Here is a 17,218-nt window from a genome sequence, read left to right on the forward strand (position 1 = left end):
TAAAACATTTTGGTTTTATGTAAACCTTTGTCTCTTTTAAAGCTGGTATTCAGAAAATTTGTTTTATCTTTTGACTAATTTTTATTTCTTGTCTGCCTTTTAAAAAAATATGGCTAAAAGTAATCTTTTTTTCTTCCCCTTTTTAGTCATACATAGTCTTATCTGAAGCCGTTGTTATTTAACAGCTGATAATTCCAAGGAATGAAAGAGGAAACTCCCCTGCTTATTCCCTGGGCTGGTCTGCCATGGACGATGAGCTAGAGAAACTTTTACTGGTTGGTGAAACTAGTCTATTTTCTTTACAAGAATAAAAAAAAGAATATGTAACAGTCACAATGTTTGTGCTCCAAGCGGGAGGATGACGCCGAGATTCTCTGGAACCCGCGAACAGGTTACAGTTTGCCACCAGACTGATGCAAGAGGAAATTGACTTTAATGTCATTTTCCACGGATGTATGTTTGTATCCACAGATGACATAATTAGATTTGTGGTTTTTCTAGATGTGGGATTCTTTATGTAAAAAAATAAATAGATTTCGACATGCCGACCTTCTGTCTTTACTCTCAGACTCATTATGTATAATAAAATAAGCAGTAACAATCACAAATGGTAGCTCTCTGTTGACACTCTTTACTGCACTGCCCCCCAGAGTCCAGGCCATCAGGGTGTTATTGATCTGTTCCAGGTTCTGTTGCACAGTCAAGTCACTTGTTTCCAAAGAACTTGGTCTTTTGGGCAGAAATTGTTCGATTTCAATTAAACATACATAATTATACATCCTGGCAGACCAAGGAGGGAGGACCCAGAAGCAGAAAACTGAGAGAACAAATGTAAGGTAAATGTGCAAATGTCTGGGGGAGGTGAAGGGTTCAGGACGCAGTGAGGGGGTTCAGTGCCCTGACTCCATGTGCTGATGAATCTCCAGTTGGTGTGAGGTGCTCTATTCACAAGTGGCAGTGATAGCAAGACGAATGATGTACTAATATATGTTATATTTACAATTTATTTTGTTTTATCCATTGTTTCCTGTAAAATCATTCACAGGAGTGAATAAAATTGACATTTATTCATTCATATTCAATTAATTCCATGGTTCAAATGCTGCAGGTGTGAGTGTGTTAAGAAGCACCAGTGGAGCCACATTTCTTCTACAAGTCTTTTTATTGTTGGAAATACATTCTGCCTGTGGTACAAGAATGAAGATCCAGTTGCTAAAACACCACAGAAAAAAGCCAGCAAATAAATACAACACTGCTGCTGCTCTTTTCTCCTCTTTACACTTACTGAGTTTACATTCTGCTTACATTCAGCACTAGTGCACTTGTGAACACGTTGTTAGGTTAAAGGAATAGTCCGAGATTTAGACAAGCCTTACCCCGCCGAACTCTGTCCACAGTGGGTTCAAATTAATAATCACATTATAAATGCCCAATTAAAATAAAAGCCCAAGTATCCCTTTAAGCTAATCAAGTACATGTGTCATGCTTGTGTGCCCTTTATTTCCTCATAAAGTGAAAAGTTAGTGATTCTCCCAAGTATACAAACCCAAATTCCATAATAGTTGGTACACTTCCTAAAAATGCAATGAAAATTAAATTAATGTCACTTGGCAATGGATTTCAACACATTCTGTTTTAATTATATTCACTCAACAACTAAATGTAATTGTATATCTTTAAATACTGGGTCAAAAAAATTGTTGCTCAAAATCAGTCTGATTCTCTTCTTGATGACAAATATTGAAAGATTTACAAAAAACAACATTATTTGCACTTCAAAGGTTCACTTGGTAAAAACAAATGACATTTTTCAGTTTTAATTGCACTATTTAGAAGTCTACAAACGTTTTCAGCTTGTATTTACTGTATATATCAACACACTTACGTCTGACTTTTACAATCAATTTTTCAGTTCTATCCCTTTTGTATTCAAATAACTGCCACCTGAAAAAGACAAACTCACCATTAAATGTATATGTTTTATATAGCTTTCTAGATTGTTTGTCCATATATGTATTTATATATATTTATGTATATATTCAGCTGGCCCTTGATTGAAGATGGTGTCAATGTCTACAAACACACACACACACACACACACACACACACACATTTAAAGAAGCATAAAAACATGGTTCCCTTTCTATACTGTTTTATAACACTATAAAAATCCTGCAGCAGCTGTTGTTGTAAGGCCAAGAAAATCTCCAGTCATGTGGACGGACGTTTCAAACAACCACGAAAACAAAAAAAAACAAATTCAGATCTTCACCTCCTCTTCGCTCACAACTATGTAATACCTGAAGCATTAAAGGAGGACTCGACCAATCACAGGACGGGATGTCACAATCACAGGTGAACGGAGTGATGGAGCTGTTGCCGTTTTCCTACTACTACTCTCCGTCATATCTGTGCAGCACTGCACACAAGACAAAAACTGCACACACTGCAATGAAAACCTTAAATAGAATGAACTTTGAAAAAAATAAAAATAGTGATTAATATGGAGACAGACTGTCTCTATTAATGTGGTTGGGATAAAAAGACAATACAATCACAAGAGTGTATTCTGACTTTTGTTTTCCACCTGACTGTAACCTACTCCACATGCTTCACATTTCTACCACCATACACTTAAGTATTTTAATGTATCCTTAACAAAAAGCCTTTTTTTCGCCACTCTTGCCAATGGTCAAGATCTTGCAACAGCATGAACGGACCGTGTAGTTTACTTGGTGTGTGATCCAGAAGATGTCACTGCTGGGATTAAAAAGCAAAATAATCCACCCGCAGTAAAGATCGAGTTTTAGCATTTTACAAATGTCAGACAAAAGTAATGGTGTACAAGGTTGATGAATTTATCCAAACCGATGTTATCAAAACTCCGATTACGATATTAACCAGGTTTTCATCATTGTGGGGAAAAACAACAACGATTCTTACAGATATTACATACATAATTATGCTAATATCTGGTTGATTATATCAGTCGGCAGATATTATTGGACAACCCTAATTATGACATTTCTTAAGTACCATTTAGGAAACAACCTTTAAAAAATAAAATCAGAATTATGGATCAGGGACACACCAGGGTCTGGGTGTGTAAGTGGGGTAATAGTGATGCCTTAGACACAGAATTAACTAAGTACAACGTGCAGATTGACGACATGACATAAACACAGCAACCACCACGACAGCTGAGAACAATGGAGTTTAAAAGCTATTTATACGATGTGCAAAACAGAGCTACGCGGTAGAAAAGCTAACCACTCGGCAGATGTGTGATCACACATTCATCGGCAGCTTTCACACAAACACACACGTGAAGCTGTGGTAGCATGGAGGTGATGTAGAAACTAGCAGTATCTGCTAGTGAAATAGCAGCAGGTCTGAGATCAGTCAACGCCTGGTGGTCCAGCCTCGCACCAGTTTCCACTTCATTCAAGTCGTGACTGGTGCGTATTACCGTACAACGACGACCACAAGAAACAAACACTCAGTAAACAAGAACATAAATCTACAGGAAAACTGACGTTTTCTCTCAGGGAAAGACCTTCACCTCTAACTGAGGGCAGAGATCAGATTAGAAGAGTTTCTGAGATGTCAACTCTCAATATTAATTTCAGTGTCACCACAGAGGTGGACTTGCTTAAAGAAAACGCAGCAGTTTCCCTGTTATAAACCTGGTCTGAGAAATAAATCATGAAAAGGTCCATCATGCAACAGGCGGCCTCCAAAGACAGCAGGACAGCAGGACAGTTGGATTATTAAGGTCATTGTTATAGCTGTTGTTTACATGCAACTTTTAGCATGAACAGAATTGAACACAACACTACAACAAATCAACAGCAGCTCCGGTTTTCAGAGATTGGTTGACTGTAAATCTACAACATCCCAGAATGATGGAGACAAAACAGGGTGAGTCCAAATAAAGCCAATGGATTTTGGGGTGTGTCCAACACAGGTACTTCCAACGTCAGGCCTGCACTACATTGTAATGACACTGTAGTACTTTATTGAGGTGCATTGGTAAAGCAGTTTCTGCAGAGTCGAGGGCTAAAGAAATAGCTGGTGATTTATTTGATGGTTACTTGAGGTGTAATAAAACATTTTTAACTGCTTATTTTTACTAGTACTAAAAAATATGAGCAGGAACGTTTTGTACGTAGTATCGACAGTCCAAAACCACTATAATATAAATGCCGTATTTTTCAGACTACAAGTCGGACTAATTTCACGTTTGTTATTTTTACACTGACAGCCGCTAGAGGGCACTCTAGGCTGGTGTACCAGAATCATCTTCTCCTGTATCACTGAAAATGCACTTGTTCGCTATATTCATGCTGACAGCTGCTAGAGGGCACACTAGCTTGCAGGTGCGACTTATAGTGCAGTAAAAACGGTACTCGTACTGCCATGTGCCTGCCTTAGTCCTCCATTGCTGATGTAACCCTCCGATGAGATGATGATGGCAGTAGGGCCCCCCCTCCCCAACTCATATGAGACTCCTGATCTAAAGATGTTTCTTCATTTTTTTCTCTAATAAGAGTGGAAACTAACTCATCACAGCAGCTGATCAACACCTCTGGCTTCTTCCACCTGATTTCACACAGTTTTAGACGCTGCATAAAGATGACGTCTTTGCAGCGAGGGAGAGGCGCTTCAATCCACAGTCAAACATTAAATCGACTGCAGATAAACAATAACCTCTTTAGTGTGTTTAATATTGTAAGTATGACAAATAAGCAACATCTAGACCAGGGATGTCAAACATACTGCCCACAGGCCATAACTGCTCCACTTAATACATTTTGAAAATTAAAAAAAAATACACAAACACTTCATGTACAGGAAATGTTTTGTAAAATTATATTTAATTAAATTTGTAGATTCATCAGATGTATATTCTGCAGGAAAACAAAGGAGGAAGAGACTGACTTTCTGTTATTCATATGTAATTATGTTATGATTGTACTGGCCCGGCTCACTTCACATCTAATTAGGTTATATGCGGCCAATGAACTAAAACGAGTTTGACACGCCTGATCTGGACCAACCATAAACAACATTTAGGATTTAAAACAATTACAAAGGCAGAAATTTGGGAGCCAGCAGCTCACGTAGGTATGTAGATAACTAATAGCTCTGGAAATAGTCATGGCAGAGCAGTTGGCGTCATCAGAAATGAACAACATTATGCTACTACTCTTATACACAGATGGAGGAGGAGGAGCGCCCTAGTTGCCTTGTTCTCACTTCTCACGCCTAAAGTTGCTGTTTTAAATCATGCGTAACGCTCAAAGATTAACAACTGACATTGACACAAACCTTACGCCTGTAATATGTTCAAATTAAACAAATATTAGTCTGGATATTTGGTTGATTTCAGCCTCTAACCGGGATCATCCCTTAGATATGGGGACAAAAAAAAGCAAAACCAATCTAGTAACTAAATTCACTTCCGAAAAGCGGATTTTATTCAGTAAAAAGTCTAGAGATGAGGAGAGACATTTAACTTTTGTCCATTCATGTATATTTTTCAATGCAAGGCTCTGAGAGCCCACAGGGCCTTAAAATGATCCGGAACCTAAACCAGACCTGAACTAATTTACTACACCAGTTTACAATAGCCTTGAAAGACATTTTACTCACCTGCTACACCTAGCGGAGCTGAAACCATTGCATATTGGACCTTAGAGTGAATATATTTCTGCACATTGCCACTTGAAGACAAGACAAAGCCAAAAAATGTCCAACAACAACGATCGACGACTTGGACCCACTGCAGCAGCTTTAGAAGAAGGATTGAGGTGGAAGTGGAAATGGAGGTGGAGTGCTGGGAACAGCGGAGGTTCAGCTCTGGGTTAAAGGGCATGTGAGGTCTTGTTAGATGTAAACAGGCTGCTCCTGTGCGGTCAACAGACGGTACATGGCTGCAGGCATCGTCTTCATGTGGATCTGTTTCAGCCAGAGTCACAGAAAAATATCAAATTGTTTAACTGATGATAGCAAACGCCTTTGTAGATCAAGAGTTATAGAACGTTAGCAGACGATACATTCAGAGTGGCCCGAGGTCACTACAAAAAGTAGTGAAAAAAAAAAACTGTTCAGCCTGCTTATAGTTTCCTCTAAAATAGTTTTCATGGTTTTTTGTTTTAATTCACTTCTGTCTTTCACAGCAGGGACTTGTGTTAAACCACTCTCCCTTTCTACTACCTTTATTCTTTAGCCCTTCAGGTCTTTAACCTCAGCTTCAGCTTGGAGATATTCCGAAACATTTAGTTTTTTTGTTTTTATTTATTTATTTTTACTTCTGCCTGTTTGTGTTTGTACCCACAGTAGTTGATCCTTGATAACTTGTTAATGACATAAAAAAAATAAAAATCTCACCTTTTAGAGAAATCAAACTATTTTGCCACCTACAAAAACTAACAACAGAAATATATGAACTGTTTAAATTTGAGGATTATTTTAAAATATTAATATTGGAATGAAAAATAAAGAGGCTGGTGTGAAGTCTGTCTGTCTCTCTTTCCTCCTGTGTGGATCAGTGTCATCACGTGCGCCTATGTCATCAGTCTCACTCATGTCACCTGGTGCCCTGGGTATATAAACCTCTCTCTCACTCAGTCTTTGATGGGTCATTGATGTGTGTGTCATGGTGTATGGTGGCTGTGTCTGTGCGTTGGTCATGCCTAGTCTTCCTGAAACCCTGAGCTCCTGTTAGCACTTATATTATCATTCAAGCTGTTGTTGAAAATATAAAAAAAAATTGTTCAAATGAACAAACTTTCTAAACAAAATCTTAATGTGTGTTGATTTTTTAAAATTTTTTTCTTATTTTACTCCATTATGAACAAGTGTTAAATGAAGAAACCAATCAATGGCTAAACCAAACATCAAACTGATGTCCAGTATTTGCTGACATGTGCTGCACTCTCCTTTGTATACGTTTACTTTAGTCAGCCCTCGGAGGTCAGACTGCTGTTTAAGGCTGCTTATACTCGCCTCAGTGGTATGCACTAGTGGGTGTCATGTAGCTGATGTTGCTGTTTATAACTGAACCACTGAACAGTGCAGTCCTAGCAGCAAAAGCAGTCGTCCGGTATCTGATGCTGGTTCTTCTGCTCAACAACTGGGATGTGTCATTCTCTGCTAATAGCTGCTGTCACTGCACAGCCACACAAAGCAGAAATGTGAGAAAATTCCCCTTAGCTGCTCTCAAATCTCAGTTGCTGTTAAGTGGAGTTGTACAGTACAGTCAGTGCCTCATACTGTACAGTCAAGCCTGACCTACGTGTGCCCCCTGCTGCCACCTACGTGACTGACACCCTTGCTCACTCTAGCTAAAAACCTAATCGCCTGAACTTGTGCAAGAGAAATAACCCAGTGACTAAAATTTGCATCCGCTGCCTCACAGGGAAGACAGTAGAGAAAATCAATCAAAAAGTTGGGACATGGGAAAAAAAATGAAATGAAACGTTTCTCGTGCTCACGAGAAGCCTTAGGTTATGCACAGGAAAATAATGAAAATATTGGAAATTAAAGCATTTTTAATGTCCCGAGGTTAGATTTTTAAAAATCTGCGATGTACTGAGGAAGCGAAATTAGAACCGTGATAAAGAGAGGGACCACTATAATGTGAAAGTTATCACGTAATAACGTGAAACTTATCACGAAATAACGTGAAACTTATCACAAAATACATAAAAATAATAATGGATTATAAGTCATGAAAGAAAGAAAGAGCCTAGGGGCATAGGCACAGGAAGCACAACTGCCTGTGCTTAGCCTAAGGTTTCTCGTGAGCACAAGAAACTATCTCAACGTTTCATTTTTTTCCCCCCATGTTCCATAGAAGTGTAGTTGTACTGCTGCTCCCTTTAAAATTTAAAGTTTGAAATGTGATTGTGTGAAATTCATTTGTTTGGATTTTTCCTGTGAAGCTAACATGATGATTTTCTATATAAACTTCAGTGAGTGTTATCACTGTGTGAAATAACCTCCTTGCTTGTGTGAGCGACAGTGGAAACGTCTCACCTCTGCCACCGCGTTGGAAAGAATGTGGACAATCTTCTCATGGGGCGTGGCCACCACGCTCTGACTGTTGATTTCGATGATGCGATGACCCACTCTCACACCCCCTCGTTCAGCAATGCCTCCTCGCATGAGGCTACAGATCTGCCAAAGAGACACGGGAATTATTATACCAAACAAAAGTTGCTGTGTTTGTCATAGTAATGCTTAGGTTAATGCTGTTGCTACTGATACAGCTGTACTGCTTCGAAAGTGCTACTACCGTATTTTCCGGAGTATTATAAATCGCACCAGCTAAAGAATGAAAACAAGTGCGACTTACAGGAGTTGTGGATACGGGCACACAAGGCTAGAGTGCCCTCTAGCGGCTGTCAGTGTGAAAATAACGAACAAGTAAATTTTCAGTGGTACAGGAGTATCAAATACTGGTACACAAGCCTAGAGTGCCCTCTAGCGGCTTTCAGTGTAAAACTAACAAACACAAAATTATATTTTAATATATGTCGCATCTGAGCATCACAAACCGAGCCAAAAATGAAAAAAGTGCGATTTATAGTCTGGAAAATATGATACTTCTTCTATAACTGCTAGCATAATTGGCAGAATGCTAATTTTTGCTTCCAATAGTAGAAAATGCAACAATTGCTTGTGACATTTACTACTAGCACAGCTTATGCTACTATTGTTACTAACAGTTTTGCCTCTATATTACTACTGTTACTACTTAGTACGAATTATTTTCTACTGTAAACCATTTTGACTACTACTTTACTACTGCTACAGTGTTCTGGGTTGATAGGACTCACAATGCCATTCTGAACACTGAAACCCAGCTGGTAGCGAAGGTCTGGTCGTCTGATGAGGACCGTGGTCACTGGAGGACACCTGACGATGTTCAGGTTGATCCGGGACTGGTTTTTCAGACCCTACAAAGAGGTTAAATACAAGCTTAAAATACTTACCACTCTGAAAACAGAAAACTAAACAGGTAAACAGATAAACAGGTTTATCACAATCATACCATAGATCATACATGTCAAACTCTTGGCCCGGGAGCCAAATGCGGCCCGCCAAGCCATTTTGTGTGGCCCGCAGGACCTTAACCTGAGAAATTAAAAGTTTTTTTATTACATCCTTTTTTAATTGATATTCTTTGAATAAAGGAAGCAAGACTGGACTTTCTTTGAATAAAGTAAATTGGTAAAAATTGAGCACATTTTTAACTATGTCCCACTGCAGCCTGGTACCAAATGACCAATAGACCGGTACTGGTCCACGGACCGGGCGTTGGGGACCCCTAACCTATACAATCTTCCAGTTACAACCGGTTCTTCAAGTGGAACTGTATTGCTGATGTGGCCCACGGTGAAAATTAGTTAGACACCCCTGCCATAGATGATTGATATGACATTGTGATCTGTAGTGAGAGTAGGCAGCAGCTAGAAGAGAACCTAGAGAGGTGGAGGTTTGCACTAGAAAGAAGAGGAATGAAGGTCTGTCGCAGCAAGACAGAGTACATGTGTGTAAACGAAAGGCAGAACAGTGAAATAGTGAGGCTACAAGGAGCAGAGGTGGTGAAGGTGCAGGAGTTTAGGTACTTAGGATCAACTGTTCAGAGCAGAGGAGACTGTGGAAGAGAGGTGAAGAATAGAGTACAGGCAGGATGGAACAGCTGGAGAAAAGTGTCAGGAGTGATCTGTGATAGAAGAGTGTCAGCTAAGGTGAAGGGAAAGGTTTACAGGACGGTGGTGAGACCAGCCATGATGTATGGTTTAGAGACAGTAGCAATAGGCAGAAGACAGGAGGAGGAGCTGGAGGTGGCAGAGTTAAAGATGCTAAGATTCTCTTTAGGAGTGACAAGAATGGACAGGATCAGGAATGAGGTCATTAGAGGGACAACACAGACAGGAAGGTTTGGAGAAAAAGCTAGAGAAGCCAGATTGAAATGGTTTGGACATGTGCAGAGGAGGGACAGTGGATACACCGGTAGAAGAATGTTAGAGATGGAGCTACCAGGTAGGAGAAAGAGAGGAAGGCCAAAGAGGAGATATATGGATGCAGTGAGGGAGGAGGAGGGTTAAGCCGAAAGAAAAAGAAAAAGATAACATACATGATTGATGGACAATAATCGGTTTTAAATTTCTACTGTGACATTAAGATGGATGTATTACTGCTTGGCCATGCTGTAGTCACATACCTTTATGATACTCTGACATGTGGACAAGGGCAGGCCCACCAGACTGGTCCCATTGATTGACATGATCTGGTCTCCAATGTTCAGTCTGCCAGACCTTTCAGCTGGCCCAGCATGCATCATGTTGGCAATGATGACAGTGGGCAGGATGGAGCCCCACCCACTCTCCACAATGACCACACCCAGGATCTCGCCTTTACCTTTCTCTACATACACCTGTGTTCAAAACAGAGAATATAAGTAAATAGATGGGCTATAAAGCAGCATATATAATATATGTACTGTATGTACTGTATAAGACAATACAGTACATACAAAAGAACTTGAAAATGACCGTTAGTCATAACAACATTTTTAAATTTAAAACAAATTAGTTTTCTTGCTGGCTTTCATATATATTTCATAGCTATTCATATTAATTTTGAAATGGATAAGCACCCCAGTAGGTAGGGGCATTGGCATTGCAACAAAGGAAGGAAAGGAAAATTAACTCCTTGTCATTGTGACACTGCACACAACCAAATATGACCTCTGCTTTTAACCCATCACCAAAGTGAACAGTGGACAACTTTAAGTGTCTGGGGAGCAGTGTGTGGGGACAGTGACATGCTCAGAGCACCTCAGTGGTAACTTGGCAGATGATGGACTTGAACCTGAAGCCTTCCAGACCCAAGTTAGCTTCCTTTACCACTGCCCCAGTAGTGACAATTAAGAATTTGGATTTTTTTTTTATAATAAAAAAAACAACTGTGTGTATTGTTTGAATCCATGGCCCACATACCTCTTTGCAGTTCTCAGACTTGGAGAAGTGAATCAGGTCATCATTGTACATGTCTTGAGTGTTGAGGAGGTCACTGTATTCCTTCTGGCTGAGGTCCTCAGGGTTAATGCCATTGGCCCGTAGGAATTCCTGGTAAGCTACGCTAAAAGCCTGTCCAATAGACTGTGCAATCAGTTGGGCCTAAAAGGATGAATGGAAAATTATTAGGAATAGAACTGTCATCCAACAACATTCTCTGTCACAGTAATCATAAGGAGAAAGTTGTTTGGTCTCAAACTTACATCCTCGGACTCGAACACATGACATATCATCTTGTACTGACGCTTGCTGTCCTGACCCGGGTCAGAGGCTTCTACACTCTCCTGAGAGTCAGGTCGAGGCATCCGGCGTCTCGCCATGAGAACTACAATGTTGCCAATGTCGGCAATATAGGAGATGGTTCGTAAGGGGTGGTCCATCATGGTGTCCTAGAGGAGAGAAAACAGCACAAGAGTACCTTGGAAATCAAACCTAAAACAAACAACAGATTTATACAAAAATAGAATAATTTAAAAAAGCTAACATTGTTATATTGAATACCACAGTAGTCATACTGATATATTGTCTGTTTAATACAGGAATATTTGTTTCCTTTTGACCTGAAATAAGAAAATAAAACTGTCTGTAAACTTTTTTATGCTCAATGTCCTCACTGTGGTTTTGGTTGAGCTCACACACACACACACACACTGCGTGTCATCCTACTACCCAGAGAACTATGCCACCTATATAACACTGACTCACAGTCCATTGCATATTTATTGCAACCTGGCCTAACCTCAGCGAGTACACAAATGAATAAATTGTACTCATCTTTTGTCCTAGCCTTACCAGGTTTTCTTTATGTACCAGGTAAATATCTAAACCTATCATTTAACACTACAGCTCTTGGAAGTGATCTTAATTAATAAATCTTAATGAGGTTTCTCCTTGTGTGCATCACTGATTCATTTACCCTCTAGTACTCTTTCTGTATATAAGAGGACAGCATCCATGATTGACACTACGAGAACAAATGTTGTGGACATCACAGGTAAATAAACCTAGTATTACTAGAAAATAAAATCCATTCATCCATGAGACACTGACTAGGAGACTAGATCATGACTAGGAGACTAGATCATGACTAGGAGACTCATGTGGGCCACAGTCAGTACCTGGGAGTCAGCGTTGAGCACTTTGATCCTCTGGGTAGAGATGAACAGATCCACTTCTGTCATAGGCTGGGGTTCACCATCAGGGGCCTACACACACACACACACACACACACACAACATGCAACTGTAAATAAAGCTGTTTTTTAAATAAAGCAAAAAGTCAGGAGTTACGTGTTCTTCCCAGTCATCATCAAAACCGCATTAATTTAAATCATACAGTATATATGGTCTGAGTGCAATGAAGAAGATGTCTGTTAGTACTTGGGTCTATTGGTGAGTTTCCGTTGTTCTCTGACCTCACTTATGTAGAAATAAAACAAACAACTGTTTTACCAATTAAGTGTTTTCTGAGATAAATAAACATTTTGAGACAAGAGCGAACAAAACAAACAAACACCGCGGCAGGATTAAGGAGAAAATGTGAACATGATGTAAACAAGTTCGGAGACAAACACAGAGACAGGATCAGAAGAAAAGGATGAGATGATGTGAAGGTACTGCACCTGCTTCTTGTTCTGCGTTAATTTCTGTGCCGCCTGCCAGACATGGAACAAAACAGACAGAAGAGTCATGGGTTAGAACGTGATCATGAGGAGCGAGGGTCACAGGGAGGAGCTGATGGGACATCTGTGTCCTAACAATTAGACTGTACCGTTTACCATGTATCTTTCATTTGGCTGCAGTACATACAGTGTAGACCATTGTGACCATTTCCTTGTTGCTGAACCATAACCCAAAATAAGTCACAGTTGTAGGTTACAAATGTGAAGGTTTAATTGTTTTATTTTAGATCCTTTTTTAAAGATAATTTGAAGACATTACTAATTTTGGCAACATTTGAAATCTATTTGTGATTGTGATTTGTAATTTTTTTTGACCTCTTCCTATTTTCTTTCGCTGTAAGGACGATTTTTACATTCTGCCATTTATCATTTTTGCATGTTTTTGTACGGTTGTCAAACATGGCATTTTAAATGAATAATGGACATTAGATCAATGACGTAGATGAAATATTTTGCGCGTGAGTTTTTATGACCTTGACACGGCTGACCGCCTCCTGTGCCTGCATCATGCGGACATTCTTGGAGGGCGTTTTATCTGACAGCAGCTGGGTGGAGCCCAGGTAGTTGGCTGCAAAGATGATTCCATCAATCAGGTCTTCTGGGTCGCATGGACCTGGAACTGAAGACAGAAGAGTGGTGTAATCTGAAATTACTGTCTTTAACCACACCCAGTTTTTTAACAAACATTACATGTATTTAAAGCAAGGGAATCAAACGTTTACTGCGGCTGTTTCCTCCTCATAAATTACAGAGCCACTGGGTGAGACGATGACTCACTCACTCACCTTCTACGGCCAGGCTCCTCCTGGACTATAGATGGGGAAAAGAATCACAGTAAGGATTTTAGGACTTAATGTACAAAGCATGTACAGATATGAATAGCTGACACTTGAACTCACGTCTTTGTTGGAAGGAGAGGAGTCTATGACATCGTCCTGCAGCAGATGTCTGGTGGATGACTCTGCTCCCAGAGGAGAAGGAGAACTGGAACCAGGAGACTGTATAAAGGAATATGAAACAAAACACAAATTAGGATTTTTTTTTCTTTTAGAATTTCTTTAGCAGTGACTGTGAAGATTAAGATGTAGCATCCACATCTAATCTCGCTTATCTTAAAATTATTTTTTCTAATGTCTAAGCTATCGTCCGACCATCTTAATCCGTACAACACTAATCGTTAATGTTCCTGTAAGCAAAAAAACAAAAACAAAACTTAAATCTCCCAAAAAACAATGTTAGTAGCAAAAATGTACTTGGGAAATTGTATCCAAATATTCACCTTAGTAAATTGTTTTAACGTAACTGTTACAGTTACAGAATTGATCTTAATATTCAGCCATAACTTCATGACACTTGTTGTGGTTGTTGCCAAGTGAAAATAGATTTTGTGTTGGCTCTGATTCAGCTGGTGCTGGTAAAACGCTGTCTGCTCTCAGACGGAGAAACCATGGATACACCAAAAAAAGCAGCACAAACCGTCCACACCTCATCTACATCAGGCTCCTCCATCGGCTGCTTCTTCCTGTCCTGTTCCTCTTCATGCCTCTCCACCTGATATATCCAAAAGTTTTCCATAGTTATTCGTAAATGCTCCAAACCCAGAAGATCCTCAACCAAGTGTTTGAAATGACTAAAGAGTGTGTGTAACTGTGTGTGTGTGTGGTTTAATACAACAGTGGTGTCTGCAGACTCCTAGTCTGCTACTCAGGTGACACTGGTGTCAGGATTCATCATGGAATCAACAGGCAGGAACCAATTGTATGTTAGATTTGAGTTTGTGATATTTTGACTTTATGTCCCTAAAATAATTAATGGCTAAACTCAGCGATTTCAACAGTAACTTAAATACAAACACATAAATAAAACCACTCTGGCTGCAGGTGTGTTCTAATACAGTGATGTCAGGGGGAAAAACAGCCTTTGTAACTGATATTGGATCCTCACTGAATTATTTAAACTTTTTGCCCTTTGCCTTTCTTTATCTCACTGTTACTGAATAAATCATGTTGGGGCAGGTAGAGGAGGGGCAACAGGCGGGGAGGAAGAGAAGAAATAAAACAACGCTGTGTATTTAAAGATTTAAAGAAAATCTTGAATATGGGTCTACAGCATTTGAATAGGCAGAGTGACACTTGAAAACGTTTACTTCTTGGTTCCATAATTTAACAATTGTGTAATTGCAAAAAATAGGATAAAATATAATTAATTAAAAAATGGAGGCAATAGAAATGGATGGTCATCAGAAACAAAACTGAGAAAGACAGCCTAAAAGGCTGTCTTTCTATGGACCTTTCTATGGAACTTTTTGTTGTTCTGACAACATGTGGTTGTCCTGTCTGTTTACCTTACCTGTCAAAATGAAAATGTTTGTCCTGTCAGAAGCCATTTCTCTCACTGCTCAACTGTTATGTCAGTTGTCAATCAGTGGCTTTTCATTACCATTTAGAGGGTGAAAAGTTCAGAACAAGGCAGATAAATACATGTGTAAAGAATCCAGCCTTAATCATTAATCAAGTTTTTCTCTTTTTACTGAAGCAGGTAATTAAAATTTATTTTAGCCATCAAATAAACACAATACTTTTCTTAAAAGCAGTATAATACAACATAGTCCCTTTAAATAAAATAAAATCCTACGTCCTGCTCACTTCAATTCCTTTTCTAAAATAAAGCTCTTTCTGGGCTGTGTTGACATCTTTCATGACTGTACTTACGTCTCCTCCCAGAGATGCTGGCAGGTCACACTCAGCAGTTGGACTCAGGTCTTGTCTCATGACCCAGATGGGCTCCTTGGGCTCGTCAGGTGTGTAAGGAGACCTCACTGTTCTGGTCTTCACTTCCTCTATGGCCTCCTTGATATCCTTGATGGCCAGAGATATAGCATCCCTCTTCTCTTGACTGTTCCTCATGAACGCAGATTCATCTGAAGGACTCACGGTCAGTTTCTTGAACATCTTCCCCCGGTCTGACGCATTGTGGCATTTGTCATTGTCGCCCTGTGATTCAAGCTCGTTCACAGCTATAACCTCCTCTGCAGCCTGACGAAGGCTCTGAGAACTCACACTTTCATTGACCTCAGCAATGATGCTGACAATGTCCTCCTCATGCTCGCAGCTGTCGGCCCGTGGGTACGGGGCAAACTCGGCTTCCTTTTCTGGGCTGTCAGATTCACCGTCAGAGCGCTCATCGTAGTGACGCAGACGAGAGCCCACTGCCTCCTGTTGATGGTAGTCACCACTTCCTGTCTGGCCCTCCAATAGACGAAAACTGGCTCTCTTCTGTTGTAGAGACACTCTGTCCCCTGCTGTATCGGAAGTGGATGAAACCGATGTGTTGGAATCACAGATTTCCTCGTATACGTGCTCTGACATTGAGTAAATGTCATAGGGCTCAGCATAAGCCTCCTCCACAGGTGCAGTGTCAAGACCTTCAAATGTCTGACTCCCAAAGCAATCAGGCCTCCCCCCTGAGGGGCTGATGAGCTGGGTGTACACATAGTTGGAGTATCCAGCATTTGGTATCTCCTCAGCATCATCAAGGCTCTGGGGATTTTGGATATCAGGCAGGGGTTCAAGTGGTATAGGCGGGGGCCGTGGGGGATAGTAAAGATGTGAGTGAAGGTGCTGCTGTTCAGCCTCTGCACTCTCAGTGTATCCCTCAGCCTCAGGCCGTAGCTGGACTCCATAGTTCCCCGTCTCATCCTCTGCTTCTGGCTGTGCCTCCGGCTCCAGAGACATCATAACCAGACCATCGTCCCCTTCTACCCTGTCGGAGTGGGTGTGGAAGCCACTCTCAGTGCTGGCTGAGCGGGCCAGGGCTGAGTCATCACGCTCGCGCTCATCTTCTGGGGACATTTCTGGATGTTGCTGCTTCTTCTGTTGTTGTGCCCTTTCCGCCTCTCTCTGCTGCCTCTGCCTGTGTCTCTGCTGCTGGACTCTCATCCGGGCCTCGCTGTCTCCCTGTCTGCGGTAACGGGTTACTGCAGGTCGTGGCGTAGGCTGTGTCTGCTGCTGGAGCTGTGGGGACTGAGCCCCATACAGTTGGTCAATGTCTTGCTCCTCCTGTGAATGCCGCTGTTGAGAAGTTCTTGCTCCTCCAGCTGAGCCCTCCCTCCTGTATCGCTTTCCCTGGTTATGGGGCTGACCACCATGGTTGCTTTGGCGTTGGTGAGAATAAGCATCAGTTTCTTCCGTCACTGCTTGTCCAACCTCCATCTCGGGGGAACTCATGCTTCCGGTTCTGCTTGGTTCAACAGTGTTAAAGAAGGATCAGGAGATTTTAGTCCATTGTCATTAGACACCTGTTGAAGCTCAGAACTGGGGCTGACAGGAGGAGACAGAAATGATGACAGGAGGGAAATCATGTGAGACAACTGAGAAATGTTTAATGTTTTGAAAAGACAACACCACCCCCCCCCCCCCCCCCCCCCCCCCCCCCCCACCCCCCC

The 17,218-nt window shown here is 40.9% G+C and overlaps 1 protein-coding gene across 1 annotated transcript in view; it reads right to left on the reverse strand.

The window, feature by feature from the left end:
• Positions 1-1,133: 1,133 nt before the first annotated feature.
• apba1a (amyloid beta (A4) precursor protein-binding, family A, member 1a) overlaps positions 1,134-17,218 on the reverse strand; it is a 19,163-nt gene continuing 3,078 nt past the window's right edge. The window contains exons 2-13 of the mRNA XM_025053129.1: positions 15,486-17,093; positions 13,674-13,772; positions 13,560-13,584; positions 13,248-13,393; positions 12,715-12,747; positions 12,212-12,298; positions 11,297-11,482; positions 11,016-11,195; positions 10,238-10,450; positions 8,847-8,966; positions 8,044-8,184; positions 1,134-5,961 (exon numbers count right to left, since the gene is read on the reverse strand). Coding sequence (XP_024908897.1) covers positions 5,890-5,961; positions 8,044-8,184; positions 8,847-8,966; positions 10,238-10,450; positions 11,016-11,195; positions 11,297-11,482; positions 12,212-12,298; positions 12,715-12,747; positions 13,248-13,393; positions 13,560-13,584; positions 13,674-13,772; positions 15,486-17,000 — 2,817 coding nt within the window. The 5' untranslated portion in view covers positions 17,001-17,093 and the 3' untranslated portion in view covers positions 1,134-5,889. The remainder of the gene's footprint in view (positions 5,962-8,043; positions 8,185-8,846; positions 8,967-10,237; positions 10,451-11,015; positions 11,196-11,296; positions 11,483-12,211; positions 12,299-12,714; positions 12,748-13,247; positions 13,394-13,559; positions 13,585-13,673; positions 13,773-15,485; positions 17,094-17,218) is intronic.

This window comes from Cynoglossus semilaevis, chromosome Z, assembly GCF_000523025.1.
Source record: "Cynoglossus semilaevis isolate Cse_v1.0 chromosome Z, Cse_v1.0, whole genome shotgun sequence".
Lineage (NCBI taxonomy): Eukaryota > Metazoa > Chordata > Actinopteri > Pleuronectiformes > Cynoglossidae > Cynoglossus > Cynoglossus semilaevis.